The 27410-nt window shown below is 36.6% G+C and overlaps 4 protein-coding genes across 14 annotated transcripts in view; 3 read left to right on the top strand and 1 right to left on the bottom strand.

The window, feature by feature from the left end:
- Positions 1–10988, top strand: part of faf (ubiquitin carboxyl-terminal hydrolase-like faf) — a 36079-nt gene extending 25091 nt beyond the window's left edge. For 4 of the 6 annotated variants that reach the window (XM_069498244.1, XM_069498243.1, XM_069498239.1 and 1 more), the window contains exons 38-50: positions 298–418; positions 697–833; positions 905–1064; positions 1139–1248; positions 1331–1414; positions 1502–1602; positions 2238–2434; positions 3135–3230; positions 3795–3973; positions 4403–4634; positions 5054–5257; positions 5974–6092; positions 6433–10988. In XM_069498244.1, coding sequence (XP_069354345.1) covers positions 298–418; positions 697–833; positions 905–1064; positions 1139–1248; positions 1331–1414; positions 1502–1602; positions 2238–2434; positions 3135–3230; positions 3795–3973; positions 4403–4634; positions 5054–5257; positions 5974–6092; positions 6433–6655 — 1963 coding nt within the window. In that variant the 3' untranslated portion in view covers positions 6656–10988. The remainder of the gene's footprint in view (positions 1–297; positions 419–696; positions 834–904; positions 1065–1138; positions 1249–1330; positions 1415–1501; positions 1603–2237; positions 2435–3134; positions 3231–3794; positions 3974–4402; positions 4635–5053; positions 5258–5973; positions 6093–6432) is intronic. The other 2 variants (XM_069498241.1, XM_069498245.1) reach the window with 1 other exon arrangement.
- A 79-nt stretch (positions 10989–11067) lies between these two features.
- Hao (Hydroxyacid oxidase) lies at positions 11068–20473 on the top strand. 2 transcript variants are annotated; one of them, XM_069498251.1, is made up of 10 exons: positions 11068–11363; positions 11445–11596; positions 12589–12709; positions 13113–13247; positions 13332–13460; positions 14262–14394; positions 15083–15202; positions 15861–15972; positions 16096–16179; positions 20463–20473. In XM_069498251.1, the coding sequence occupies exons 1-9, from the start codon at positions 11230–11232 to the stop codon at positions 16161–16163; spliced, it is 1104 nt and encodes a 367-aa protein (XP_069354352.1). In that variant the 5' UTR covers positions 11068–11229; the 3' UTR covers positions 16164–16179; positions 20463–20473. The 2 variants fall into 2 exon arrangements, with proteins under 2 accessions (XP_069354352.1, XP_034840885.1); XM_034984994.2 differs by lacking the exon at positions 20463–20473 and having other exon boundaries at positions 16096–16440.
- On the bottom strand, positions 16249–22046 carry LOC117996858 (uncharacterized). 5 transcript variants are annotated; one of them, XM_069498246.1, is made up of 9 exons: positions 21782–22046; positions 21571–21696; positions 21242–21478; positions 21061–21156; positions 18914–19035; positions 18098–18245; positions 17680–17722; positions 16477–17588; positions 16249–16351 (listed from the first exon to the last, which is right to left on the bottom strand). In XM_069498246.1, exons 1-9 carry the CDS (start codon positions 21842–21844, stop codon positions 16262–16264), a joined length of 2037 nt encoding a protein of 678 aa, XP_069354347.1. In that variant the 5' UTR covers positions 21845–22046; the 3' UTR covers positions 16249–16261. The 5 variants fall into 5 exon arrangements, with proteins under 5 accessions (XP_069354347.1, XP_069354349.1, XP_069354348.1 ...); XM_069498248.1 differs by lacking the exon at positions 21242–21478; XM_069498247.1 differs by lacking the exon at positions 21571–21696.
- Positions 22047–23460: 1414 nt separating this feature from the next.
- The window catches only part of LOC117996856 (beta-catenin-like protein 1), a 7744-nt gene continuing 3794 nt past the window's right edge, over positions 23461–27410 (top strand). Inside the window, exons 1-7 of the mRNA XM_034984993.2 lie at positions 23461–23551; positions 23637–23840; positions 24188–24334; positions 24905–25036; positions 25726–25885; positions 26839–26930; positions 27022–27153. Coding sequence (XP_034840884.1) covers positions 23522–23551; positions 23637–23840; positions 24188–24334; positions 24905–25036; positions 25726–25885; positions 26839–26930; positions 27022–27153 — 897 coding nt within the window. The 5' untranslated portion in view covers positions 23461–23521. The remainder of the gene's footprint in view (positions 23552–23636; positions 23841–24187; positions 24335–24904; positions 25037–25725; positions 25886–26838; positions 26931–27021; positions 27154–27410) is intronic.

The raw sequence follows: 27410 nt of genomic DNA, 5'->3' as shown, positions 1-27410 counted from the left end.
GAAATACGTGTTTCACAACTTTGGAATATCCACCCCCAAGGCGGTTAAATGAGAATGACATTTGGTATACAAGTCCCGGTTTGGTTTGATTAGTACTAAAACTAGAGTACCCTTGGGTGATAACAATATTATCACACAGTTATGAGCCTAAAAAGCCGTGCGGCAATGTAATGACCGCACTAGTGCGATACCTACTACTTGTAGCATCAGCATACCGCACTTGTAGCATAATTATTTCAGTTGAAGCTGTTTTCTCGGGCAACTAAATTTTTTAAATATCTAGTTTTATATAACCAGGGACAATGGAAGTGAAACGGGCCGGTGGGTGAAGTTGGATGACGGCGACGTATCCGAGTGCGCGATGCATGACGACGAGGAAATGAAGGCGCAGTGCTTCGGCGGGGAATACATGGGCGAGGTATGTCATGCAGTAGTAAACATTCAGTAGAATTCAGCAACTTAACTCATCAGTCATCATCAATATTTACATTAATGGCATAACCTTCGAATATTAACCTTCGAATTGATCATCCATCTTAAAATTATATTTAAGTTCAGATTTGTTTGTTAATCTAAAATATTTTCCAAACGTTTATTCTTCCCTTATCAGGCTAACATATAAACCTACTATTTTATAACACTTTTATAAATGAAATATAGTAGGTATTCGATGTGAAAATGTCTATAATGTTTTAGGTGTTTGATTCGACTATAAAGAGAGTATCGTACAAGCGACAGAAGAGATGGTGGAATGCTTACATGCTCTTCTACACACGAAAAGACACGATCGAAACGTCTGGTCTCGAACAAATTATGCAAAATATGACTCTCAAGTGAGTATAGCTGTTGTTTTTGCTCTTCTTAATGTGCTTCTAATATTGCTAATTTCATTCGTCTTGTGCAGGGAAAGCGCCGTTCCAAGACCTATCTGGAATTCGGTTCGGCGAAGCAACATAGCATTCTCACACAATCAGGACCAATTCAGTATTGAGCATTTTAATTTTATGAAGAAACTGTGTTGTATACGATTGCAAGTATTGCCTGGATCTCAAAACGCAGTTTGGGTAGGAATATTAATTTCAATTTATTAGTTTTGCTAATTTACTTTCGAGTTTCTAACAATATTTACCACTTGTAGGGACCTGAACATGAGGAGATGTCAATGCTAGCCGTACAAATGGCCGCGAAATTTTTATTCCAAGTCGGATTCCACACAAAGAAATCATTACGTGGTCCAGCCTCGGATTGGTAATTTTAAATCTGTTTCAGTTAAAAACATGATAATATTTTAAAAGAAACAATTGATATTATGGTGACTTTTCATTTGCAGGCATGACATTCTATGTCAGCATTTACGATGTTCTCAAGCTGTCAGGGCCTGGTTCGCCACTGATCTCTTTAAACATTCTCATAGGTATATATCGTTCTTGTGTATTGTTTTAATTTAATAAAGTACAATGTAAAAGTTCTCTTTATGTATTTCATATTAATTATTTTCAAGGTTATGTGACTATCTACTCTCCTGTCCCTGTGCTGAAGTTAGAATGGTGTTTATGAAAATAATAGTCTTTTTGGCGCATTTCTCTGTACAAGATCCACCAGGTTAGTATAGAAATATAATTTTTTGTATGGAACAATTAATTTTCATTTACATATGGTATATTGTATACTTTTTGGTATTTGTGTTCTCTACTAAAATCTCTCATTTTTTACTTTCTTCATGTTAGTTTATTTATACTTACGACGAAACAGATTCCTATTCATATCAAGAACATAAACATGTTGTATACAATCTTTTGTGAATTACTAGCTGATGCCCGCGACTTCGTCCGCGTGGATTTACATTTTTCAAAATCTCGCGGGAGAGCTTTGATTTCAGGGATAAAAAGTAGCCTATGTGTTAATCCAGAGTATGTATAATGTATCTCTATTCCAAATTTCATCTAAATCCGTTCAGCCGCTTTTGCTTGATTGAGTAACAAACATCCAAAAATCCACACGTTCACATCAATACCCTTATTATAAATGCGAAAGTGTGTTTGTGTGTTGGTTTGTCCTTCAATCACGTCACAATGGTGCAACGGATTGGCTCTTGGTTACAACTCTATATAGACCATTTACTAGAGTAAATTAAACTATTTGCTCAAATAAATTTACGGTTATTAATTAGCCTTGTAGGTAATATAAAGTAGGATTGTAGTTAGTATTGATACACGATGTCGCGGTTACGTCTCCAGTGAGTAACGGTTACGGGTCGTGGTGCTCGCGAGACGAGGTGTCGTCGCTGTCGGACCAGCTGCTGTGCTGCGCGCGCGCGCTGGCCGTGCCGCAACAGCACCACCACCACGCCGACCACCGCCACCTGCCACTGCTGTTCAATCTTTTCCACGCCTACGCGCTGCTCGGCCTGGCGGAGAGACATCAGCTGCTGCGGGTAAGCAAGGCAACGCACTGGGGTGCCACAGCACCACTACCGCCACACCAACCATTAACACCTATCGCTGCTTTCGACCTTTACCAAAATGTAATTCTGGCTTTCGTCACCTGCAACTGCTCTCCAATCTCTTTCACGCACGAGGCATCAGTTTCTGCGTGTAGGTGGGCCATTTTACAGGAGGTAGGCAACTGCACTAGACTGCCAGACCACATGCCACAGCACCACTACCACCACGCCGAGCATCAGCACCTACCTTCCGTATTTAACCGTTTCCACGTCGCACTTCGTAGTTCTAGTTACCCATAACTTCAACTTTCAAGTTTACAGTCTGTTACCCATGATTTCGGAGCCTTTCAAATCCCTGTCACTGTCGGAGCATGTGTTGTGTGTCACGGCTGATAATATCTATCTGTAATCTGCGTAAATACGTGAGTAAAGCCGGTTTCTCCTACATCTATAATGGAAATCGCTCACGATAGTTTTTACGCTAAAATAGTAATCTGTCGACGAATGTGAGTACCATCTCCATGAAGTCCACTACCTCCACTTGCTACTGTTTTTCAACGTTTAACACACATGTTGCTAGGGTTGTAGGAGGCATCAGCTTCCTCCGGGTAAAGTATTGTAAAGTATAGGAGGCTGGCAACTGCTTCATATACATATACTTTTTAATGAATTTCTTCTTTTCCCTTTACAGCTCAAAATATTGGATATTGTGTTATCAGTATGCTTGGAAGACTCTTCCTCGTCACTTGGAAAATATCAATATCCAGATTCTGCTAAATTACATCAGGTAATTAATATTATTATTCTCTACGAATTTTAATGTAGCTATGCAATTTCAGTACCTACTGAGAATGCGTGCTGATGTCGTTATTCGCATTTCCTTCGCGAATCACAAATCAAGACTATCTATCCATTAATAAATTCAATAATATACGTCGATTTTATCGTAAGCTGGTACATTCACATCAAACAAATACATTTATAGTACATACAAAAGTGTTCAAATAACTTATTATAGTTATCACAATTTTTTATGCATTTTGGCTGAAATTTATTAGTTTCCGAAATTTAATAATAATAATCAATTTGCAAAGACAAATTGGTTTGAGAGGCGTTTGGAACTCCTCGGCCATCACTGATTAGTTTCATTGAAACCGTCTTGCGCTGATTACGTAAAACTATCGTTTCATAGGCGCGCTTTTGTAAAAAGAATGATTTTTTAAAATCCCCCGTGTCGATCACATTTTTAATCGCATTTCAAACTAGAGTCTAAAACGAGTTTCGTTGCAGTTGCGTTATACTGTTTGTTCTGGGTCTAACGGATACGAAGTGAATGATTTGAATGCCGTAGGTGGTTTGCGCACTGGTGCGGTGCTGCGACGTGAGCTCGCGCTGCCAGTCGGCCACCGCGAGCGAAGGCACGCTGCCACTGCCCAACCCGTACGGCGACCCGCCGCACGGCCTCGGCCAGCTCCCCGCCCGGCCCGTCATCTCGCCCACCGCCGCCGACGTGCTCTACAACAGGACAGGGTGCGTTCACTTAAATGATGGGCCAACTCGGTTTCACGCCAAACCGAGTTCAATCGAGTTGGAAATATATACGACCCGAGTTTATGGGAATTCTGTATTGGCTATGCTATAAATACGAGTAGATATCTAATGGTAGCTGACAATGAAAATAGCGACTTTGGTTGTGTATAATCGGATTGACTAGTAATAAACGTATTTGATACAATGTATATTATGCTTTCCTACATTTTTAAGACAAGCTAAGTCCAAACCTTTATATGTACTACACACAATATTCATTCTGAACAAAAATGTTTACGAGCTTTGACTTGACAGCCACAGCTACATAAAGGCTGTGGCTTTGAGTAAGTAATCTGATAAGTCCACGAAGCAGAATTTTGTAATTTTGTAATCACAATCAATATATTCAATTTTTTACCAATGAATCAGGTCATATATGAAAAAACTAACAGAAGAATGCTGTGGATGCGAAGAAGGAATAAGACTGCTACAGTTTCTGTGCTGGGAGCACGCTGGCTGGTCGCGTATGGCTTTGGCCGAGCTCTTGTGGCAGATGGCCTACGCCTTCTGCCACGAACTGCGGCGCCACGCCGACGTGCTCACGGCTCTGCTGCTGATGGAAGACAGCTGGCAACACCACAGGATACATAATGCTATCAAGGTATGAACTAACTTCAAACCAATCCACCCGATTGCTACCTAACACTACCTACCTAAACTATACACCACTAATTTTTAGTTAATTTATAAAGTAATAATCTGCTTAATACGAATTCAATACTTAACACGTTTATGGACTTAAGAAATTTTTTAATTCGAGTGTCATATGTGTCTATAAAAATTATAGCAATTAGTCAAAATATTTTAAGTGTTATGTGACACATGGCGGTCTTGTTTGCCGTCGGGCGGTGTGCGGGTGCCGCGCTGGTCGGCAGTTCGCTTCCGGCATTTGTGCGGTGCAGTGCAGATGCAAATAATGTGCCGCGGCTTTCTGCCAGTTTCTGCGGCTTGTGCTGGCATGATATAAATAATACAACTATTTGTAGCCTTAAGAATGACTTTAAATCTGTGTACTCGTAGGGAGTGTCGGAGGAACGGCCGGGGCTGCTGGAAACGGCTCTGCGCGCGCGCGGCCACTACCAGAAGCGCGCGTACGCGTGCGTGAAGCTGGTGGTGGGCGTGATGTGCCGCACGCCGCTCGCCGTGCGCGCCGTGCACGCGCAGCCTGACGCGCGGCGGCGCTGGCGCCAGCTACTCGCCTGGCTGCAGGACGAGCTCGATCGCGTGAGTTACATTTTAAGTTTCCAAACTTCAAAAGAAAAAAAGGTACACTTATAGGATCTGTCTGTGTCTTTTCTTTTTCTCAGAGGCGTGGAGGTACCAAGTTGAAATTAAACTCGAACTCAAATCATTTGTTCAAATTGGGTGCCATTTGATTGTCAATTGTGTAATTTGTAAGATAATGATGTAATATTACTAATAATTATTTACGTAAACTTATAAAACTATAGCTATGAGCTTTACGGTCCCCTGGAGCTGTAGTGGGACCCTTTATATAGGATCTGTGCCTGTCAAGACCCTTTTTCTGAGAAAGTGTGGAGCTGGTATCAAGTTGAAATTGATATCGAATACCTACTAAGGTCTACAGTCTCGTGGAGCTGTAAAAAAATCAAGCTTCTGAGAGTCAACACAATCAAAAATACATTCTAAATGGTTGCATATATTGACACTTGCAAATAAATAAAAACGTATAGAGTACTTGTCGTCGACTCATAATCATATTTGGTAAGAATCAAGATATTGTGTCTCACAGCACAAGTAAAGAAAACCAATCGTTAATTTGTAGACTTCTCATTTTGTTCATTTATGGGCCGGCGATAAGTTGAGATGATGACGATGAATTATTTATTGGCAAACTGCAGTACACACGTATTTATTTGAGAAGAATTATAAATTTTAAAGTAATTAAATTCGATTTTAAAAACATCCCTTTATTCTAGAAGTATGGCCCAGGAGGTTACAGCTCCTACGGCACGTGGTCACCGCCCACCATCTCCAATGAGTCCACCAGTGGATATTTCCTCGAGAGAAGCAACTCCGCGCGGAAAACACTCGAAAAGTTAGTCAATTGTCATATAAATATAATGTGATTTTTTTTACAGATTCTGCGTGCGTAATATGTGTTTTGAATTGAAACTTGAGAGTTGGAAATTTAACATTACATTTTTGTACTTTAACATTTTGGTGTCATAATTTTGCAAACCCAACATTTTAGGAAACCAGTATTCTGGACCGGAATGCTTATGATGGTAGCTTGGTTAAACATGTGTGTGACACGCTTGTCGGCACAGACTTCATAGTTACCGCGCGATGTTTACGCATTTTTGGCTAAAACTATACACTCTACGATAAAGTCATACTACAGAGCAGTGAAAATAACACTGTATGTTTTCTGTCAGGGCGTACCAGCTGTGCCCGGAGGAGGAGGAAGAGGAGGAGGAGGCGGCTCGCGACGCGGGCTCGGGCTCGGGCTCGGGTGACGCAGGTGACGACAGCGCCGATGACGACGCGCCCGACGACGACGAGCCCGCGCCGCGCCGCCTCGCGCTGGCGCCGCCCGCGCCACCGGACCCGCCTGCGCCGCCTACCCCGCCTGCGCCGCCCGCTCCGCCCGCGCCCTAGTCCACCACACGACTCCTCGTGTTTCGCCCCAAGTTTAGTGCGAGGCGCCGCCGCCTAGCCGTAGTTTTGTTCTGTGATGTTAACGATACGTGTACACTCGCTCGGTCGCGCGCCTCCGTCGACGCGACGCTTAATTTTATGTAACTATGTTCCGCTTTAAAAGTACCATAGTATTTATTTTTTCTTATTAAGTCTTATTCTATTCGTTAGGAGAATTTATTTTCTATCTACGCATAGTATATTTAATATTTTATTGTTGTAAGGGATATCTTTAATGTGCTCGGTCGACCCCGCTTCTCATGATTATCGAATGACACTCATAGAGAGTAAAAATTCAAAGGTTTTACATAAGTTTGAGCATACGGTTACTCAACCGAGGGGTCACAAAGTAGCACTGCGTGTTTACTGTGCGCGTGAGAGCACGTAAAGAGATCCGACTCCCTTCAATAGTATTGCAAGTGTCGGTCGAACGACAGTCGGTAATGTGCATCTTATTTTATTGTACAGTTTGTATTCAGCTGAAAATATTCACCATAAATTCTCAAGCGAATTTCAAAATCTATTTTTAAGTAAACACCGTACACAGTGGTGTATATAAAAAAAGTAATAACAAATGTACAATGAATGTAATTACTCCTTAGCCTTATCTGTGAATATAATTTTGCGCACTTGCGTTAATTTACATAACGAAATTTTAAAGAGACAATTACACTATTATCAAGTTTTATTATGTACCAATAGCAAAGTATATCTCTGTATAAATTTAGATAATTCTTTGACCTTTTAAGTTTTATTGTTAACTCTTCTTTATAGACTGTGTTGATAAAATTACGGTAAGTACTTGTGCGATGACGTACCACTTTTTTATTTCTAATTTTCTACAAATTATTGCCATTCTTGCTTTTGTTTGTAAGAGCGTTATCATGGTATCCGATCTAATATCAGTCTCATTTTAGGTCATGTTTTTTCCGTAAGACGCGATTATTTTACAGGGTTACCGCTTGATCGAGGCGAAGCGGGTTGCGGGAGGGTGACCGTCTCAATATTTACGTCAAATGTCACCATCCCGCAACGCGCGCCCTAGCTCACGAGCCATCTCAGTGACACGGTACACCTTTAGTGAGAAATCTGAAAATATGCATGAAGCCATCAGCACGCATTTTCTGCACTTAAAAGTGACACTCGTTCCCACTAGTTCAACTGATTAGTTCAACCGTTGAACTAGTGAGCCTTATTTTTTCCAGTAGTTCAACTCTTAAAGGATTTAGACGCAGTTGTACCTATTACTGGGAATAAATAGTTGATCTCTGGTACTTGGTAGTGTGAGGAATTCATGGAAGCTGATTAAATTAAATCAAGATTAAAATTTATTTGTTTATATTATACTAACCGTTGCCCGCGACTTAGTCCAAGCGGATCAAATTATTTTTAGTCCCATTAGCAGTCCCCTAGTTAGAAAGAAAGGCAAAGACCAGAATGTGTAGTAGTATGACAAAGTGTAGTATGAGAGTGAGATCACCCACAGATCGCGGTCGCGAATCAGTGCTTCATTTCCTCTTTAAAAAAATACATATAGCAAATGAGCAGGCGGGTCACCTGATGTTTAGTGATTACCGCCGCCCATGAACATTTGCAGCACCAGAGGAACTGCCGATGTGTTGCGGGTCCATTCAGGAATTTGTTTGTCTGCCCCATGAATAACCCCATGTTGCAATCTAGTGGGAACACCGCCGGAGGGAGTTGATCCAGGTAGTGAGGGGTTTTTTTAATTCTATATTTTATTTGGGGCTTTTCTTTAAAAAATAGAATGACAGCCCAATCGTTCCCTAAATTAGCCGTTATATTCAACTTATATTATAAAATATTACAAATACTTATCTTGAGGGTGAAATTGGTTACGGTGGCGCGCGGTGCGTTTGTAGAAAAAAGAGGTGGAATGATGTCAAAAAGCTCTTTAGAGGACTCCCCGTTATAAAGGCGATAGAACACAAAGAGTGCTTTCCAACGAGCCGTTTAGTTTGGTCGTCCACAAGTCGAGTAGCCCGCCTTTGGATCCGATAAATGGAAGGAATTGGTACTGGGGTGCTCAAGTCCAAAGGTGTGAGCGGTACTCCATATATGGGCGGATTTGGCGAAGTACCCCTTTGCTCTATTGAGCACCCCAAGCTTTTTAGAGGCTAAATTGGCTTCCAAGTGATCCCGAAATTGGACTCTGCTCGAAATGTGGACTCCAACAATTGCAATGCTGTTGGAAGGGGTGAGGGGAGTTCTCTGATAGAGAAAACGGGGTCTTCTTGAGATTTCTTGAGACAGAGATAAGTAAGCGAGTTAATAAAAAAGACCTTATGGTTCCTAAGATAGTTTCTTTGAATCTCCTGTGGTTTTGGATTTCCCCATATACTGTCCCATTTATATTAAACACAATGTGTATTGATATCAATATCGCTCACGATAGTTGGTAATGGTATTCCCATTTTTTACTACATTGAGCACAGTTTGCGACTGCTTAAGAATACTTTTGAAATTCGTATCATAGTAATAATCAAAATAAATTCGAATCATGATAGTCATGAATCTTACATAAACATAATTATTGTGTTTATGTGCACGTCACGACTCACGAGTTGTTAGTAAGTAGTTGATTATAAATTTTGATTGACAGGTGAATTTACTTTTGTTTTATTGAATTTACAATACATTTACTCATTTTGTCGTATTAAGTATGTAATGCAAAATTTATTTAGAATTAACGTATTAGTTACTACTGACTGCACATAAAACTTATGGTTAAGGCCAGATTGTACAATTTTGGCCTAATAGCACTATGCGTTACGCGAAATTTTTGTGACTTTATTGCTAGCTTTATAATACATCGTAACAAAAGCGTTTAGAGAGTGTAGATATTATAGAGGTATTAAACACTAGTCTAACAGGAAAATGTTGCCACGTCAATGTTCTGCTTTGTATTATATGTTATTTATTTTTATATTCCAAGGTTGTATATTTTCCTTTCTTTGTAGTGGTTAAATAAGTGGCGTCACTCAGGCTATCAGGGAAATGTGTGAATTTGGTGTGGTCAACTCGTATTATTATAATAATATATAAATACGCTATAATAATTTTATACCAGTATTCCAATTGTACATCTAATGAAAGCTAGTGCAGATTTTAACCACATTTAAGCATTTTAAATCTTTTGTACAATATAGATAGTAAGTTTGTTGGTCTTATTTAATTTCAAAATAATAACTAGTTAATAAAAGTGCGATGAATTAACTTCGTAATATAGAGAATCGAGCCTTTACCAACTCTTACCATAATAATATATTTAGTAAAGATATATTAAACAAAATAACATCGATGTGGATATTGTGTGACATAAATGGACGCATCGGGAACAGGTTGCACTATGTGAATGCATGAACAAACTGGGTTCTTGCATCAACTTATGTCACACAAACTGCACCAAATATTGGTCATAAAGACCTTTGTGCCTTATTTTAATTTTTGTTGCTCAATGTGTTTAGACCTGATAGTCTGTATCGTCATATTATAAAATTCTTTCTTAATTTTTTTTAACCAAAATAATGAATTAATGTTAAAATGAATAACTATTGCTTGGCTATTTATTTTATCATATTTGCAAAACTTATTTAACGCTTTCATATGCGTGTGATCATTTATGGATATTATGCTAAGCTTGGTGCCGTGACCGTTAATTGTTGTTAACTTTATTACCAAAGATGGATTTATAGAACGAGGGTAATTGGCGACCCTTTTTCATAGTTTAGTAATTCTAAACGTTTTGTATCTTTTATAAAATGCAAACGATAAGGGAGTTTTGTTAACAAAAGAAATTGTGATCGATCTTAGGCTTAGATAGGTGAGAAATATAATGGTGTTGAGACACAAAAACAAACTGCCAAATACATTCTACAGATTCAAAGCTGTGCGAGTTTCAGAACCGTGTATATATCATAGTAGCCATATTGAGTGTCTTTTTTTATGACAAAAACTTTGAGAAAATTTAAAGATCAGGTATTTAATTTTATGTTAAAAACGTAGTTTCCACATTGCTTTGCACCAGTGCCAGTGGTTAAATCAGTACAACAAATTCAATACTTTGTAAAATGTAAAGTTTTAAATAACGCATGCCTATTCGCAAGGAGTATCAAAAAAAGGATAGATTTATAATTTATAAGAATCAGTTGATTTTTGTATATTTTTTCTATGGCGAAATAACATGTAACGAATGACATTTGACATTATAGAATGCTCTCAAAAAGGCATTCATAAAATATAATAAAATCAAAAATAAATTTTTGAAAATTAATTCTGGGTTTCATTTATTAAGTTAAATTGAAGGTGCCTGATAAGAATTTGGTTAATAAAATATGAGAGAAAATTCATTGCAAAAAGTTAGTGTTGGATGTGACCTGTGGCCTTTTGTTTAATGTTATTATTGATAAATATTAACTACCTACTCTACTTCTTATCAGCTGAAGATAATATAAGTACATAACAAATTACATTGATGAAAAGGAAATAGTACGATCTTGAGATTTAAGCTCGCAATGGAGAAATACATCAGTATAAAGGATTTAGAAGATGCTGCTTTAGCATCACTGCCAAGAGATGTCCGCGATTACTACAAAAGTGGGGCAACTGAGGAGTATACTTTGGCAGAAAATAGACGTGCATTTCAAAGGTCAATTTTACTTGATAGGTATTTAAAGTTGTGCTATTTTGTACGAATAATCCTATTGTGATTTTTAACGTGTGATTTTAGATTACGAATTCGCCCAAAATGTTTGGTCGGTGTAACAAACTGCGATATATCGACGATCGTGCTTGGCGAAAAAGTTTCAATGCCTGTAGGCATATCGCCCACTGCCATGCAAAGAATGGCCCATCCTGATGGGGAAACTGCCAATGTTAAAGGTACTAGAGTTTTTTATTTGGTATGTACCTATGTTGTAATAATATAATGATTCTCAATATTACGAACTCTAAAACTTTGCTAATATTAAATGTATTATGTCCAGTTGCTATTGCCGAGGAAACATCATTTAGTAGACTGAGTGCTCGATTCGATATGATTTATGTTTAATTACTAGCATTTGCCCGCGACTTCGTCAGCGTAAATTTTCTGGTCTCTCATGAGATCCGAAATTTTCCCGCTGCAAAAAGTCTTACTTATCTACACACTCAGTTTTATTACCTTAAGGCACGGAACCCAGAACGCTGAGTTTTATATCTCTAACTTTAAAAACATAGGACTTTTTATAACCTTTCAACCCCCATTTTACCATCTTAGGAGTGGGAAAATCTTTTTGGTGGTGAAATCTTTTTTTAGTTGATACAGCTTACCCCTTAAAAAGAGCCTAACTTATAATATATATAATAATTAAAACTTTCCCTTACAAACTTTTATCTCATATTTTACCACCTTTAAGGGGGGAATTACACCCTCTTAGGGGGATTTTCGTAAGATCCTTTCTTATCTTACACTTGCCCCCTAGAAAGAACCTACGTTTCAAATTTCAAGTTAAGATAACAATAATTAAAACTTTTCTATACAAACTTTCCCCCCCTATTTATCTCCCTTAATTTTCCAAAATGATTTATAGTTATATAGATTTTTATTATTTAAAGCTAATAACCTAGATGTCAATTTTCACGTCTCCAAAAATATAGCACTTTTGTACAACCTTCGACCCCCCCTTTCTCCCCCTTAGGGGGAATTTTTCAAAACCGTTTCTTGACACCCTATTGCTTAGAAGGAACCTATCTTCCAAATTTTAAGTAGACTATAGTTTCTGAGATTTCGTGATTAGTCAGCCAGTCGTGAGTGAGTGGTATTTCGCTTTTATATTTATCAATATGTTCTAGATAACCCAGATTTTATGTTTTAAATATTTTCCCTTGAGCAGCTGCAGAAGCTGAAGGCGTCATTTATATTCTGAGCACAATTGCTACCAGTTCTATAGAAGAAGTAGCTGAAGCTGCACCAAAAGCTGTCAAGTGGTTTCAACTTTATATCTACAATGATAGGTACTTATTAGCTGTTCTTAAGTTTCATACATGATATTTTCTTAGATGATTATCCAAACATCAAGTTTCATCTTCTTAAGTGATTACCCAGATTTACAGAATTATTGTACCTAAGTGCGCGGCAGAAAGTAATGTACATCGACCTTTAGAAGGAGATAGCGGATTTGTAAAGCATTGTCTCTGTCGTTGAGACCGACAAAACGTCACATAGGTATGAGTGACAGAGGCAACGCTCTACAAAGCTGAAATGTCATTCTAAAGCGCGATGTACATTACTTTCTACCGCGTACCTACTGTACTTATGTATTTGACAATTGTTAGCCGCCACTCATTCTATATACCTAACTATTTATAGGTTGTAAAATATAATACAGAATTATTTTGGATTCGCTTTCTTTTTTAGAGAGGTAACGAGGAATTTAGTATTGAGGGCTGAACAGGCTGGATTTAAAGCCCTTGTTCTCACTGTGGACACACCTCTGATTGGCATACGAAGAGCAGATGTACGTAACAAGTTCACTCTGCCGGCACATTTAAAGTAAGAGTCTGTCTATTTAATCTTAAGCGATTCCTATCCAATAGAAAAGGTAATAAATACATTGCAAATGGCATTTCTTTTCAGATTGGCTAATTTTGACGGTTTTATGTCGACAAAAATACACAGTACAGGAGAAGGCAGTGGCCTAAATAATTACGTGGAAGCCTTATTTGACAAATCATTAACATGGGATGAAATAAAGTGGTTAAAGAGGTGAATGTACTCCATTATACTAATATTATAGAGGTAAAGTTTGTAAGTTTGTTTGTAGGGATAATCTCTGAAACTACTGTACTGATTTTGAAAATCCTTTCATCAGTAGAAAACTACATTATTCCTGAGTGATATATGAGCTGGCCCATACGACGACGACGGGTCGCTAGTTAGGTACTCATGAAAGAAAAAGTTAATCAGTTTCCACAAAAGGATATTTTGACTAAAATTGGTCTAGTCATCCTTATGTAGGAAAATATCACCACTCCTAACCCAAAATTGAGTAATTGTAATTACTTATTATAGTATGATTCATTTGAAAATATTTTCCATTATACTTTTTCCTTGTGATTACATTTACAAAATTCCATATTTCACAGACTGGTAACTCACCACGACTAGATGTGATGCTTAATGCTTCATTAATCTATTATATTGTAATATACTTTCATATTAAAAGATTTATTTTATCTCTGTGTGTGTGTGTGTGTTATACTTTTCAAGACTTACTAATGCGTTTCCTAATAATAGTACCTAATCCTACTAATATTATAAATGTGAAAGCGTGGATGTTTGAATGTTTGTTACTCAATCACGCAAAAACGGCACGGATTTGGATGAAATTTGGAATGGAGATAGATTATACTTTGGATTAACACATAGGCTAATTTTTATCTCGGAAAATCAAAGAGTTCCCGCGGGATTTTGAAAAATGTAAATCCACGCGGACGAAGTCGCGGGCATCAGCTGGTTAGATTATATTTAAAGTTATTAATGTTTTCTTCAATTAATTATTTACAGCATTACTAAGCTCCCAATCGTGGCAAAGGGAGTTCTACGGGGTGATGATGCCGTAAAAGCTGTGGAGGTTGGTTGTGCCGGCATTCTTGTCTCAAACCACGGCGCCAGACAACTGGACGGTGTCCCTTCAACGGTGATTTCAATTTTGATCATGTTTTGTAGATATTGGTGAGACTATTGTTAAAGCGTGCAATGACCCTTAAAACTGCCTGAATTTGATGTATAATATCGCCAAGTGGAGTAGACCAGTTAGTTTACCGTTTTGTTATCAGTAAATAGGCCCTGGACCTGCTTATACTCGTATTATTAGGTGCTGACGTAAATAATGTCGCTTCTTTTCATAATATTCATATTAATATGATGCAACTCATACGGAGTAATAGAGAAAATAGATACTACCACCACAGCCAATTATTAATCTCCCACTGCTGGGCAAAGAGGCTCCTCTCTTACAGGAGAAGTGAGATGTAGATTTAGCTTTCAAAGTTCAACGCTACTTTAATACGGGTTCGAAATTGGAACGTTAGTTCACTTACGTCTTTGTAATCGCGTGAGGTTTTGCTCCATAAGCATGCGTTTTAAGGTATAGTACACGACAGGAAATAGTGACAGAGACAACACTAGACGAAGCTGAATTCTTTTTCTATAGGTCGATGTACAATATTTCCTGCCGGCTTACTGTAGATTGGATAAAGTATTTTTATTATTTACCTTCACGCAAGTGTCGACAGCAACAATACAAAGATTCAACTCAGTCGGATAAACTATATGTTCACATCGCATAGGTAACGAGCACTAATTTTGATATTGTTTTGTCGTAGATCGAAGCTCTTCCCGAAATAGTGGAAGCAGTAAAAAAATATAATATCGAGGTGTTCATGGACGGTGGTGTGACTACAGGCACAGATGTTTACAAAGCTTTGGCCTTGGGAGCAAAAATGGTACGTATAATTTTCACATTTTATACTTAAGTAGTAAGTATTATACAAATTGACCTAAAAAACCTAGCTGATCCACCCTGGCTTCCTTCGGTCAAAAATCAGCCAAAACACTTGATTTTAGACTGAAAGCTCAAATACCAATTTTCATGGATATAACTTAAAAAATGACCAACTTTGATACAAATCAACCACTATTTAACCCACTCGCTTGGTGATGGAATTTCCAAAGACTTGTATAACACTTGTCCGCGTGGATATACCTGGTGTTTTCAAAAATCATGCGGAAACTAATTTTCCAGGATAAAAAGTAGCCATGTCTTGCTGTTGCGGTGTCGTTTCGCGTATTCGCGTTTATTAAGGTTTTTTAAAAATCCCATGGGAATACTTTGATTTTTCCGGGATAAGAAGTAGCTTATATCTTTTCCCGGAATGTAAGTCTGTATCGAGTTTCGCCAAAATCGATTAAACGGGTGGGATGTGAAAACGTAGCAGACCAACATACACTTTCGCATTTATAATATTAAGTATTGTATGGATTAGCTGCTAATCCATACAATACTTAATATTATAAATACTATATAAATGCGATTAGCTGGTGGCCTTATTTGTGTCAAAACTTTCTTATTGAAAAATCTCATACGACAATTGGGACTTTCAGGTTTTCGTTGGGCGTCCTGCTTTATGGGGCTTAACGGTCGGTGGTCAAGATGGTGTACAACGGATGTTGAGTTTATTCCGAAACGAGTTGGAATATACATTCCAAATTGCGGGTAAGTTGATCTTACTCCCGAGTCCCGCGATTTCATAACTGGATAAATAACGATACGGTTTATTAACCTTAACGATAAAAGGCATAGTGAATTTATTTCTGAAATATATTTTCATTCCCACAGGTACTCCATCTGTTGCTGATATAACAAAAGATATGGTGCGTCATGAATCTGCTTACAGTAGGTTGTAATTTGTAGAAAAGGCCTGTAAATGTCGATGTAGGGTTTTGAAATATGTTATAGATTTTATTATTAATGAAAGCTAACTATCATTTTTTTAAATTAATATTTATTGTTTGATTATAAGTTTTCGGTACAAATTATAAAGAACATTTGGTGTCATGTACATTTCGCGGGGCCACATTGTTTTTGATATTTTCTGAAACAAAATAATCTCATAAATATTAATTGTTTATGCCGAAATTGTATGTTATTAAGTTACAAAAAATATAAATAGTATGTCTTCAATGTTTGTGTTTAGTTCTACTAAAAATAAAATATTACCTTGAAGTCACAACCATACAGGTTAATGCCTAGTTTCAATTTTTTAACTGTTTGTTGTAGAAAGGCATCGTTTTCAGACTTATGCTTCAAAACAACAGTATCATTACAAGTATTACAAGAATTAAAATAACGATTTTCCAAGCTAAATTCTTTTGTGGAATTTGTCCAATCCTGGGCTTTTTTTACTTTAGTAACAGGCACATATCTTTGTTCCATAGTAGTACTTAAAACACAGGAATTGTTCTCATCCAAATTTCTAGTGCCTAGATCTTTTGATTTATCATCTAAGTTATCAGAGGTTCCCTTAACCGTGAACATTTTTTTAAATCCTTCAATGAATGTTTTGCAGGATCCATTCAGGACATCCAAAAATTTTGCACTCTTAGACCTGTTATGGAATCTTTTATTTGGCAATGCTGTGTTTGTGAATTTACTTCTATTCTTAATTATTGTTTTGTTACAGGTAGTATGATCTCTTGTCAAAGATTCCTTACTAGTTCGGGATGTAGTTTTTACATTTGAATGTTTACTAGTTTTTGGCGTTGAAACAAAGGGAGGCTTAAATTCTAGTATAGTAGTTTCGTCTTTCCTGTTTCTTATTGATTTCTTAAAAGGCCTATGTTTGTATGATTGATAAAGACTTGGCTCCTCTCGTTTTTTACTCGTTCCAATTTGTTCGATAAGATGTTGATCAGACTTTAACGTATAGTTTGGTTTTCTAAATCTTGGTTGCGGGCTTTCTTTCAATAAAAATGAAAAGGATAAATCGTTTGCAGTTTCAGTTGCAACTGCGAATCTAAAAATGTCATTTCCTTGACGTTCTCGTTTTTCATTCACATTTGGTGGGTTGACATATGAGGAATGCACGTTGGCACGCTCTTTAGTAATATTATCTTTGTAATTTCCATTAAATATATTATGTCTAGCCTTACTAGCGAACTGATTTTGCCAACCAATAGCTTCCCTCAACACGTTTCCAAGTAATTCTCCTGTTTCGTTAAACGTTTCATTAACTTTTTTGGTCTCATGGATAAAATTATAATGAGTTTTATTTTTTTCATCTTTGACAATAAGCTCATCTTCCTCTACATTAATTATGTTGGTTTGTATAACTGTAAAAATATTTCAATATTGCATTAATAAATAAATAATCTTACTTCAGTCTCAATTCGTAAGTTCAATCATCAAATCTAATCAAGTTACCTTTACTATGTGAAAAAAGAATTATGGAAGCCCACTGTCCTACCTGAAAAATAAAATGATATTTTAACAAAACAAGCACAACTATAGCTGTCTGATGTTTCTCTCGCTAGTTTTTAGGGTTCCGTACCTACAGAACCCTGTTACTAAGCATCCGCTATCCGTTCGTCCGCCTGTCTGTCTGTCGCAGCGGGCTGTATCTCGCGAAACGTGAAGGTAGAGAGTTGGAATTTTCCCAGAATGTGTATTTTCTATTGCCGCTATAACAACAATTAATAAGTAGGTTATAAGAATTTCAAAATGGCCGACATTAAAAGTGTTATTTCTTGTAGGTACGGAACCCTTCGTGTGCGAGTCCGACACACACTTGACCGATTTTTATAATTTATGAATAAAAAAATAAGTTAAACGTCGTGGTTACCATTGAGTTACGACCATATTTGTTTAAATATGAACGGAGCTGACGAAATAAATCGGACGCCTTTAAAATTTCGTCACGATATTCAGGCTTAGTGTTTTCTACGACTAAGTTCAATAGTTGTAGGCAAGCTGGATTCTGTAGAGATTCTCTGAAATATAACGCAACCTTTAATTATTATCTTCGAATGTCATATTGAAGCTGCTGACGCATTAGGTACAGTGCCCCGGCAGGAAAGATAACACATTGAATGTTAGAAAGAAATAATTAATCAGCAGAGATCTGTTCTGTTTCGTAGAGTCATAGTCATGTTATCTCTATCGTTGATACTGACAAGTCAGCGAAAAAACGTCACAAGTATGAGTGACAGAGACGATGTGACGACGCTCAGCAAATCTGCCGATTATCTCTTTCTAAAGTTTGATTCCTGCCGGGTACTGTATGTTGTGATATTAGTGTTGTGACGCGAGTACGACAAACGCCGAGCGGAGTCATAAGACGTGCACATTAGCTTACTGACGTTCGAAACGCGCTTTGATTAATCAATCGTCGCTCCAGATTGCACTATACAAATGAGCTGGCTAACAAAACTATGTAATTACACTAAACGTGATTTCGATCAAAACGTGCAATTACAGTAAAGTTTCTTGAAGTTTTCATTCAGTTGTCTCCTGTAAAATTATATTTCGTGCAATTGCACCGTTTTCTTCATCAAAGTCCTCAAATTATAATACATCACAAGTCACAACAACTAACAAGTATTTATAGATCTATGTCACAACACAATAATGACAAACATGGTGTGGGGCTGCTAAGTACCTATCAAATATTGTCATCCCATTGCTTTCGTAAAACAATTTCACATTGCCTTGATGATTCAAAAGTAAACTTTGTAGAACTGAGATAGAGTCCATATTTCCTTGTTTACATTTTCGAATGCACTGTAATAAAAAATATTTACTAATATAATTACCTATACATACATATCAATATATTTGTCTACCTGTGCATGTGGGCATAATAGTGTATTTTACACCAAACGAGAAAAAATCCAAAAATGTATAAACAAGATAGTATTAGCAATAAGCAATCTAAAAATGTTACTTTCAGTTTATAAAATTATAAGTATAATGAATTTTATAATTCATTTTAAAGATTTCATTTTTTTATCTGTTCTACAAGTATCCGAAACACACTAAGCTGTAGCCGCCATGATGAATCCCGACTGTGACGTCACGATGTTAATGTTGTGTAATGTCACCTTAGCACTTGTTAACAAAATACCAATTGTTTACTTGACTTTAAGTTTATTACTTTGTTTTCGTTTCAAATAGTAGGTAGGTATAATAAAATTTAGATTAATAAATAAATTATTACTCCCGTTCCCGTACAGTATATTTCATTTATTGCAGTGGAAAACCGGTTCGTAAAAACATACAGGTAGCTCCATAGATTATCTACTATTCTCGCAATTTTAAACCAAGTTTTTCACCTACTTTTATCTGTTGGCACAACTTGAATCCACAACTTATTCGGTGTTTTTACACTGGTATTCCCACATGCAACCACTGCACACGAATAAAAAGGCAAGTTACTAATTTTAATTGCAAAAAATATGTACTTCTTCATGTACCTACTCTTTCACTAAAAAAATTATTTTTAGACAAAGTGACGACATCACGACTGAATAAAACCCGTAGTTTAGGCGAAGACATTTATTTGGTAAAATTCAATTTAATATACTCTACTGTTCAGCTATGAGTAATAGCTTGATGTAATTTAAAGCAGCGCCATCTAGTTTGTAATAAAGTAATTTTTGTACAATACTTTATCGTTCACGATTGGACAACGACTCATGAACTTTACAAGATGGCGGGCAGCGTTTTCGCGGTGAAATTAGAAATGTAAAATTTAAATGCGTTTTTATTGCACTTATCGATCGAATAAAATTTTTGTAAATTTTTTGGTGGTTTATTATCACTTTAGGATCAAACCAAAACACTTTTCAAAAAAGGGTGAAATACCCTATTCATCTGATTGAGTTGTAAATTTGTACAGTTATTATTGTTCACTTGTACGAAGTTTTCCGACCCAGACCTACCCCAGAAACACCCCTACCCCTACACTGCCCGCAAAACAAGTAGTCTAATCTGAACACTAGACGTATAACTGCGCATTTGTAAGAAAACAGAATATCTGGCATGCCTGGCTTGTGTATAGTATTTTATCCATTGTCTATAACCTGCACAAACAGCCATGTTGCAACTTCAGTTTGCACTTGATGTAGATACTTATAATGCGTACAAAATGTTGTCACGCGCCATTTTAACTATGTGACTATGTGTCAACCGTAGATAGAGTAATAAAGGTAGATGCAGGAACGTTTGCTTTCTCATTCACACTAAAAAGATAGCACAGATAAAGTTACTAAAGAGACGCAGCTAACAACCTATTTTTTGTCCCTTATCGTGTAACTGGTTTTTTTTCAAGAATACATACAAGAAGTTGCAAAACAAATTTTGAGAATTCGTGGCGTAATTGTATTTCTCATGAGTTATTTACTTGTTTTCACATAAAAAACGTTTAATACAAATAATGTTGATCGGTTAATACAAAAATATTGACTACTAAACAATGGTAATAATTTTCGTGTTATTCATAGTTACGTCGTTCTATCGCTAACTCATACGCGGTTACACAGTACTTAAATCTACCTATTATTCTATCTACGGTGTCAACTGTCTTTTTGTACGGACTATACCCTTGTTTTGCGCGCTCTACATCATCAACAATGTGTTCTGTGATCATCAACGTGCAATAAGGTGGCGAGCATTGGTCTGTGGTGGCGAGAGTCTGCATTGTTTACGCATGCTATGATTTAAGTAAGTTTACAAATTAGTAGCGAACACTTAGCAAGAATTTTTTTAATAAGTAAGTACTATTTGAAATTTTGTGTAGGTACTCGCCAAGGGAACAAGGTGAGAACAAAACGTCTGATTAGGAACACTGCCATGACACGTTTCACAGATACTTCGACAGAGAGCCTTCCAAGTGTCTTGTTGCTGAAAAAGATAACATTTGTTTAATTTATAATAATATAACTAAACTATAGGTAATTAATAGGATTTTTTAACATAATTTCCTTACCATCATAAAGCTGGTAAGTTCAGTCATTGCTGTAAGGCAGCCACTAATTCTTATCATATTTTTGGCGAAAATATGTAAAGACTTCTTTTTCGTCAGTTCGTTTTCATTATCAAGGTGCAACAGAACAGATATAAAATTAAGTGCGGTTATTGATTTAGATTGCAAACCACTTCTTAAAACTAGATATAGTTTTTTGTATAATGCATTACATTTAATAGCCTGTTCATAGGTTATATTCTGGCAATCAAAAAACAATAATTTAATTCAGAATGTAAGCTGGTGTTCTATTCATAGGTACGAGTTTAAGCCAATAAGGCGAATTTTTTTACCTTTGTTAGTAAACTTACACCTAAAGTGGAAAAAATTTTCACTAACATATCTAAATCATCAGTATTAGATAATAATTCTAACATTGCTTGGAAATCTCTGCATGCTACTGACTGCCATGAACTGCTCTAGAAATTAATAACATCAAATTAACGAAAGGTTACGTAAATGAGGTAAAAAATATCATTGCTTAGTAATTTTTATGTCCATTACCTGAGACAAATGTCTGCACATTGGTTTTTGCTGAGTGTTATATTTAAGATAATGGTAATTCATGACTATTATAGGAAAACTTTAGGTACGACCTGTGGTAATGTCGAGTTTGTCGACTCTAAATCACAGCTCTAAAATAAATACTGAACTTTAACTTTGAATTTTGATCCCCGTGCTATATTATTAAATTGCCGCCTAAATTATACCAAAGATACTATACATGAAACTAGATGAATAATTATTATGGCCGTTCCATATGCTTGCGAGTTGCGACAAACGTAAATATCTGTAAAAGCTGAAGCCAGAGCCGAAATAACATTTCACTGCGACAAAGCTCTTTTGGCGCGTGGCGAAAATCTGAACTAACTCCGCCATCTTGTTAAATATCACGTTGTCCCCCGTAGATAGAGTAATAAAAGTAGATACAGGAACGTTTGCTTTCTCATTCACACTAAAAAGAAAGCACAGATAAAGTTACTAATGTGATAAACAGAGACGCAGCTAACCTATTTTTTGTCCCTTATCGTGTAACTGGTTTTTTCAAGAATACATACAACTTACATACAAGGCATGCAACTTTAGTGGCGAAACAAACTTTGAGAATTCGTGGCGTAATTGTATTGCTCATGAGTTTTTTTTTTTTTTTAATTAATAAAACATATAATTCTATTTCTAGTCTATAAAACATACAGAAAAACTTATCACTAAAAAATATTATTTTAAATATTGAGTTATTTACTTGTTTTCACATAAAAAACGTTTAATACAAATATTGTTGATCGGTTAATACAAATATTGACTACTAAACAATGGTAATAATTGTCGTGTTATTCATCGTTACGTCGTGCTATCGCTATCTCATACGCGGTTACACAGTACTTACATCTACCTATTATTTTATCTACGGTCAAGATTGACGTAGGTATTATAAAAATCGGTCTCAGAAAAGTCGGTCTTTATTCATCCAAGGTCTTTCCAGTTTAAATACTATAAGGCTCTAAGGTCTTTCCAGTGTATTACTCAAAGTATTACTTAACTCTATGGTCTCAGAAATCGGTGATAAGAAATATGGATTGTGCGGTGTGCTCGCTCAGAATAAGGACTGTTAGAATTTTGTTTTAAAAAAAACCCTATTGTGACACTTACTGTTAAATAATGTTAAAAATCTAGAAATAAAATTACTGTTAAAAATCTTTTTATTCGAATAAACTTTTACAAGTACTTTCGAATAGTCGGATGCATGTACCACTGGTTCGGAATGCCTTAGAGCGAGATAGCTAAATGCATTTAAGGTCTTGTTAGAACGTGACAAAATGAGATGTCCTTATCACCGTGGCCACTTTTTTTATTTGTCAAAATGTATTTGTACGTGAGTATTTGACAAACAACGTGAAGTGTAGAAAGGAATGACATTTCACAAGTAAGTAAATCTGCTTGAGCTAGAGGGACTGAGAGGGCCACGCTAGTTGCAAATCTGGACATATCTGTGGCGGTGTGCGACAGACGATAGTGCCATAGATAATACATACATAATATACTGTACAGATTACTGGTCTGTGGACAGTGCGGTGTGCAGAGGTGCCTTGTTGCCTATGTAAAAATCTTGTAAAAATCTCATGTGTATGCCACAGACTACAGAGTGTATTACTTTACTCTATGGACTACAGTGTATATAGGGAGGTGTATGCCGGTGGTGTAGGTATGCATTTTATTCTAGATAAGTAGATAAGTAACAAAACAATGGATGTCGGTGAACTGCTTTCATTTAAAGTAAGTATTTGTTTGCATTCCTATTTCAGAGTTAAAATCGCTGAAATAATACTATGTATAAAAATTAATGGAGTGTGTCTTGCAGCCGGTGCCGACGCCAAAACGGCAAAATGAAGATGAATTGGACGATTCTGATGATGATAACTACTCTTCAAAGATGCGGCGCTTAAACAAACACGCTATAGACCGGTTATCACAGTCATATAGAACAACTCTTCCCAAAGAACCTACGATTACTGATAAGGAAAGAGAAGACATCCTCAAATTTGTTGAGACTGAAGTAACGGAGGTTAGATTTACTAGAGACTTAAGAGGACACGAAAAACTGCTCTTGCAAACAAATGTTTCATAAGTGTGAAGTCAGTTATACATGACACAATGGACAATGCTTGGTTTATGCAGTCGGGGCTTTTTGATCTACCCAAACGTATATGCCAATAGTGAGTCCCTGTGCCACATTACTTGTGTTCATAACTAATAATTTTACAACAGCTACTATAGACATTTATGGCAGATGACATGTTTCTGTGCAACATCTCTGTAATCATCTCGTAAACTTTTCCTTAACAGACTTAATTTTAAAATCTATAATTAACTGTAAAGAAATTTTTTATTTTGTTGCTTACAACATTACAGGGGGAAGTGCTAGATGAAACTGCTGTTAAAAAGTTGGTCCTTAATTTTGAAAAAAAAGCCCTCAGAAACAGAGAAATGAGAATAAAGTTTCCTGACCAGCCAGAAAAGTTCATGGAAAGTGAAATAGATTTATTTGAAGCATTGCAGGTAGTTGTCCACTTTTTGTCTTATATATAATACTTGTTGCTTGTTATAAGATCATCTGCACAATAATTTTGTAGGGCTGAAAATTCTCCAACAAAATGCTCACGCTTGAAAGCATCACCATTTTTAGACTGTAGCACATAGTGTTATGTAAAATCAGCTAGCAGAATTATAATTAAGAATTCAGCCAAGTGTGAGTCAGACTTGTGCACCAATGCTTGAAGAATGCATAATTTTTATCTGTGTAAATAATTATTCAACCACCAGCGAGTGAAGGGCGAAGGGCCAAAGAGTGCCTACTAAGAGTGATACTGTATATAAGAGTATTTATTTAAACAGTCCCTATAACTAAACCTCTGCTGGTCCATCCGTCCATCTGTCAGCGAGCTGTATCACTTGAACCATAATAGGTCGATAGTTCAAATTTTGAGTAGTAAGTTCTATTGCCACTATAACAACAAATAATAAACTTTCAAAATGTGAATTAAAAAAAATTAAAAGGTAAATAATCTTGTATGATGGTACCCTTTGTATGCTAGCAACTCCAACCAGCTATATTTTTTAATATTATAGGAATTAAGTGCAGTGGCCACTGTTCCTGATCAGTACCCTCTGTTGGTGGAGTTAAAATGTATTAACTCATTATTGGAACTGCTCTCGCATGATAACACTGATGTCTCCACAAAAGTAGTTAATTTATTACAAGTAAGTGATAGCTAGTTATTATTAAAATCAATCAAAGGACTGACTTTTCAATGACCAAATAACAATTTTTCAGAATAGTTTTGACTGTTTGATAGTTTTATTATAGAAAATCTGTCAAAATTATTCATTAATAGCTAATGCCCGCGACTTCGTTCGCGTGGATTTAGGTTTTAAAACCCCTCGGGAACTCTTTGATTACCCGGGAAAAAAAATAGCCTGTGTCACTCTCCAGGTCTTTAACTATACCCATGCATTCACGTGGACGAAGTCGCGGGCATCAGCTAGTCGATAATAATTTAAACTAGCTATCAAAAGTAAAACTAGCCAAGGGCTTTTACCTATTTGGAAAGACTATTAGTAATCAATACGAAATGATTTATTTAGGATCGCGACGCGTCGTAAAGCTTTGCACCCACTACACAGTTGAAATTCACGGTTCGCATCCTTATTTCTAAGACGCAATGCTAGAATATGGAATACCCTTCTGGCGCCTGTTTTTCCCGCCAGATACCTTCAAAAGAAGAGTGAATAACTTTCAAGAGCAGGTGGCCTCCACTTTAGGCTGCATCGCCTGCTACTTCATCAGTATTTGGTGTGATTACAGTCAAGTCATACATATATTTAGTTTAAAAAAAATTGACAGCCGAGATCCCTATTAAAATACATTAAACAAAACTGTATTGTTGTAGGAGTTGACAGACGTGGATATTTTGCACGAGAGTGAGGAGGGTGCCGAGGAGTTGGTCAACGCTTTGGCGGAGGCGGAGTGCGCTGCGTTGCTGCTGCACAACCTGGCGCGCCTTGACGAACAAGTGCCGGACGAGAGAGACGCAGTACATAATACTTTAGGTAAGTTTTGTTTTATACATACGCCCTAGAATAGCTAGAGTGGAATTTGCGAAAATCCGTGAGGGTGGAATTTCCAAAAATACTGAAACATTTACATTTTCTTCATTTTTAACCGAAAGCTGAAATACCAATTTTTCAGTGATATCAGTTGAAAATAACAGACTTTCATACCAGTGAAACATTAATTCTTTTATTTTTCTTTATCTAAAAGTCCAAATACCGCCTCCATTACATCAAAGTCTAGTTATAAAGTCTGTTTGTATTTGAATACTTGGGTGAAGCCATGGTATATTATAAAGTTCGGTATAGTATGGATTTCTGAAAAGCCACATCGCTTTTCGTCGACACTGCCTAGAACCTATTTCTTGGTTGATTGATTTTTAGAATATTGTAATTTCGTAGGAGATTCTTACCGACATATTAATAATATTATGTTATTTAAATATATAATAATATTATGTTATGTGGATCCAGGCGGCGCAAGACCGTGGCGTGTGGAAGTCCCTACAAGAGACCTATGTCCAGCAGTGGACGTCTATTGGTTGATGATGATGATGATGTCATTTAAAAGTAGGCTTCATGACTTTTAATTGTGGCGTGAAGAAGTAACAAGCATCCAAACTTTTACATTTATCACTATCCATTATTATATTATAAATGTGGAAGTGTTTTTGTTTGTTGGCTTATTGGTTTGTTCTTCAATAACACTGCAACGGAACAACGGATCAGCGTGATTTATTGCATGGTTGTAGTTGAAGACCTGGAGAGTGACATAGACTACTTTAAGATCCCGGAAAATCAAAGAGTTCGCACAAGATTTTTTAAAAACTATATCCACGTCAACGAAGCCGCGCGGGCGTTAGCTAGTAATATATATTTTTTTAATCAAACAATTCCATAAAATAAAAAATTCATGACAATTGAAACTTAATACTTGTTTTTAAATTGTGCAGGTATAATTGAAAATATAACAGAATTTCGACCAGAACTATGTGTTGAGGTCGCCAAACAAGGTTTCATTCAGTGGATACTCAAAAGACTAAAAGTAAGAGCAAAACATTGCTAATAACTATTTGTAGTAAATAATATTCATAAGAGATCTGAGAGGTATAATTTTAACGTTTATGTGTGTCCAGGTAAAGATTCCATTTGATGGCAACAAGTTGTATGCAAGTGAAATCCTATCAATTCTTCTACAAAATACTCCAGAGAACAGGAAGTTGCTCGGAGAACTAGATGGCATTGACGTTTTATTACAACAATTAGCGGTAAATATTTTTAGTGTTATTTTTTAAATTACTGTGTACACACAAGGCAAGGGTATCATACAAGTTTATCTGTGACCAAGCATTCATACCCTGTTTGATCTGCACGGTTTGACTGTTAGATAAAACCTGGAGGTACATACTTTTAATTTTTATTGTGTGATAATTTTAAAATCTTGTTGTGAAAAATCGTAATGCGTTGCAATGAACGGCATGCAACACTAGCACGTGTGTCACGATCACTAAAGTCAAAAGGTGGT

The sequence above is a fragment of the Maniola hyperantus genome, chromosome 4, assembly GCF_902806685.2.
Source record: "Maniola hyperantus chromosome 4, iAphHyp1.2, whole genome shotgun sequence".
Taxonomy (NCBI): Eukaryota; Metazoa; Arthropoda; class Insecta; order Lepidoptera; family Nymphalidae; genus Maniola; species Maniola hyperantus.
The sequence above is the reverse complement of the archived record's forward strand: the minus strand, read 5'-3'. Positions and strand labels throughout refer to the sequence as shown.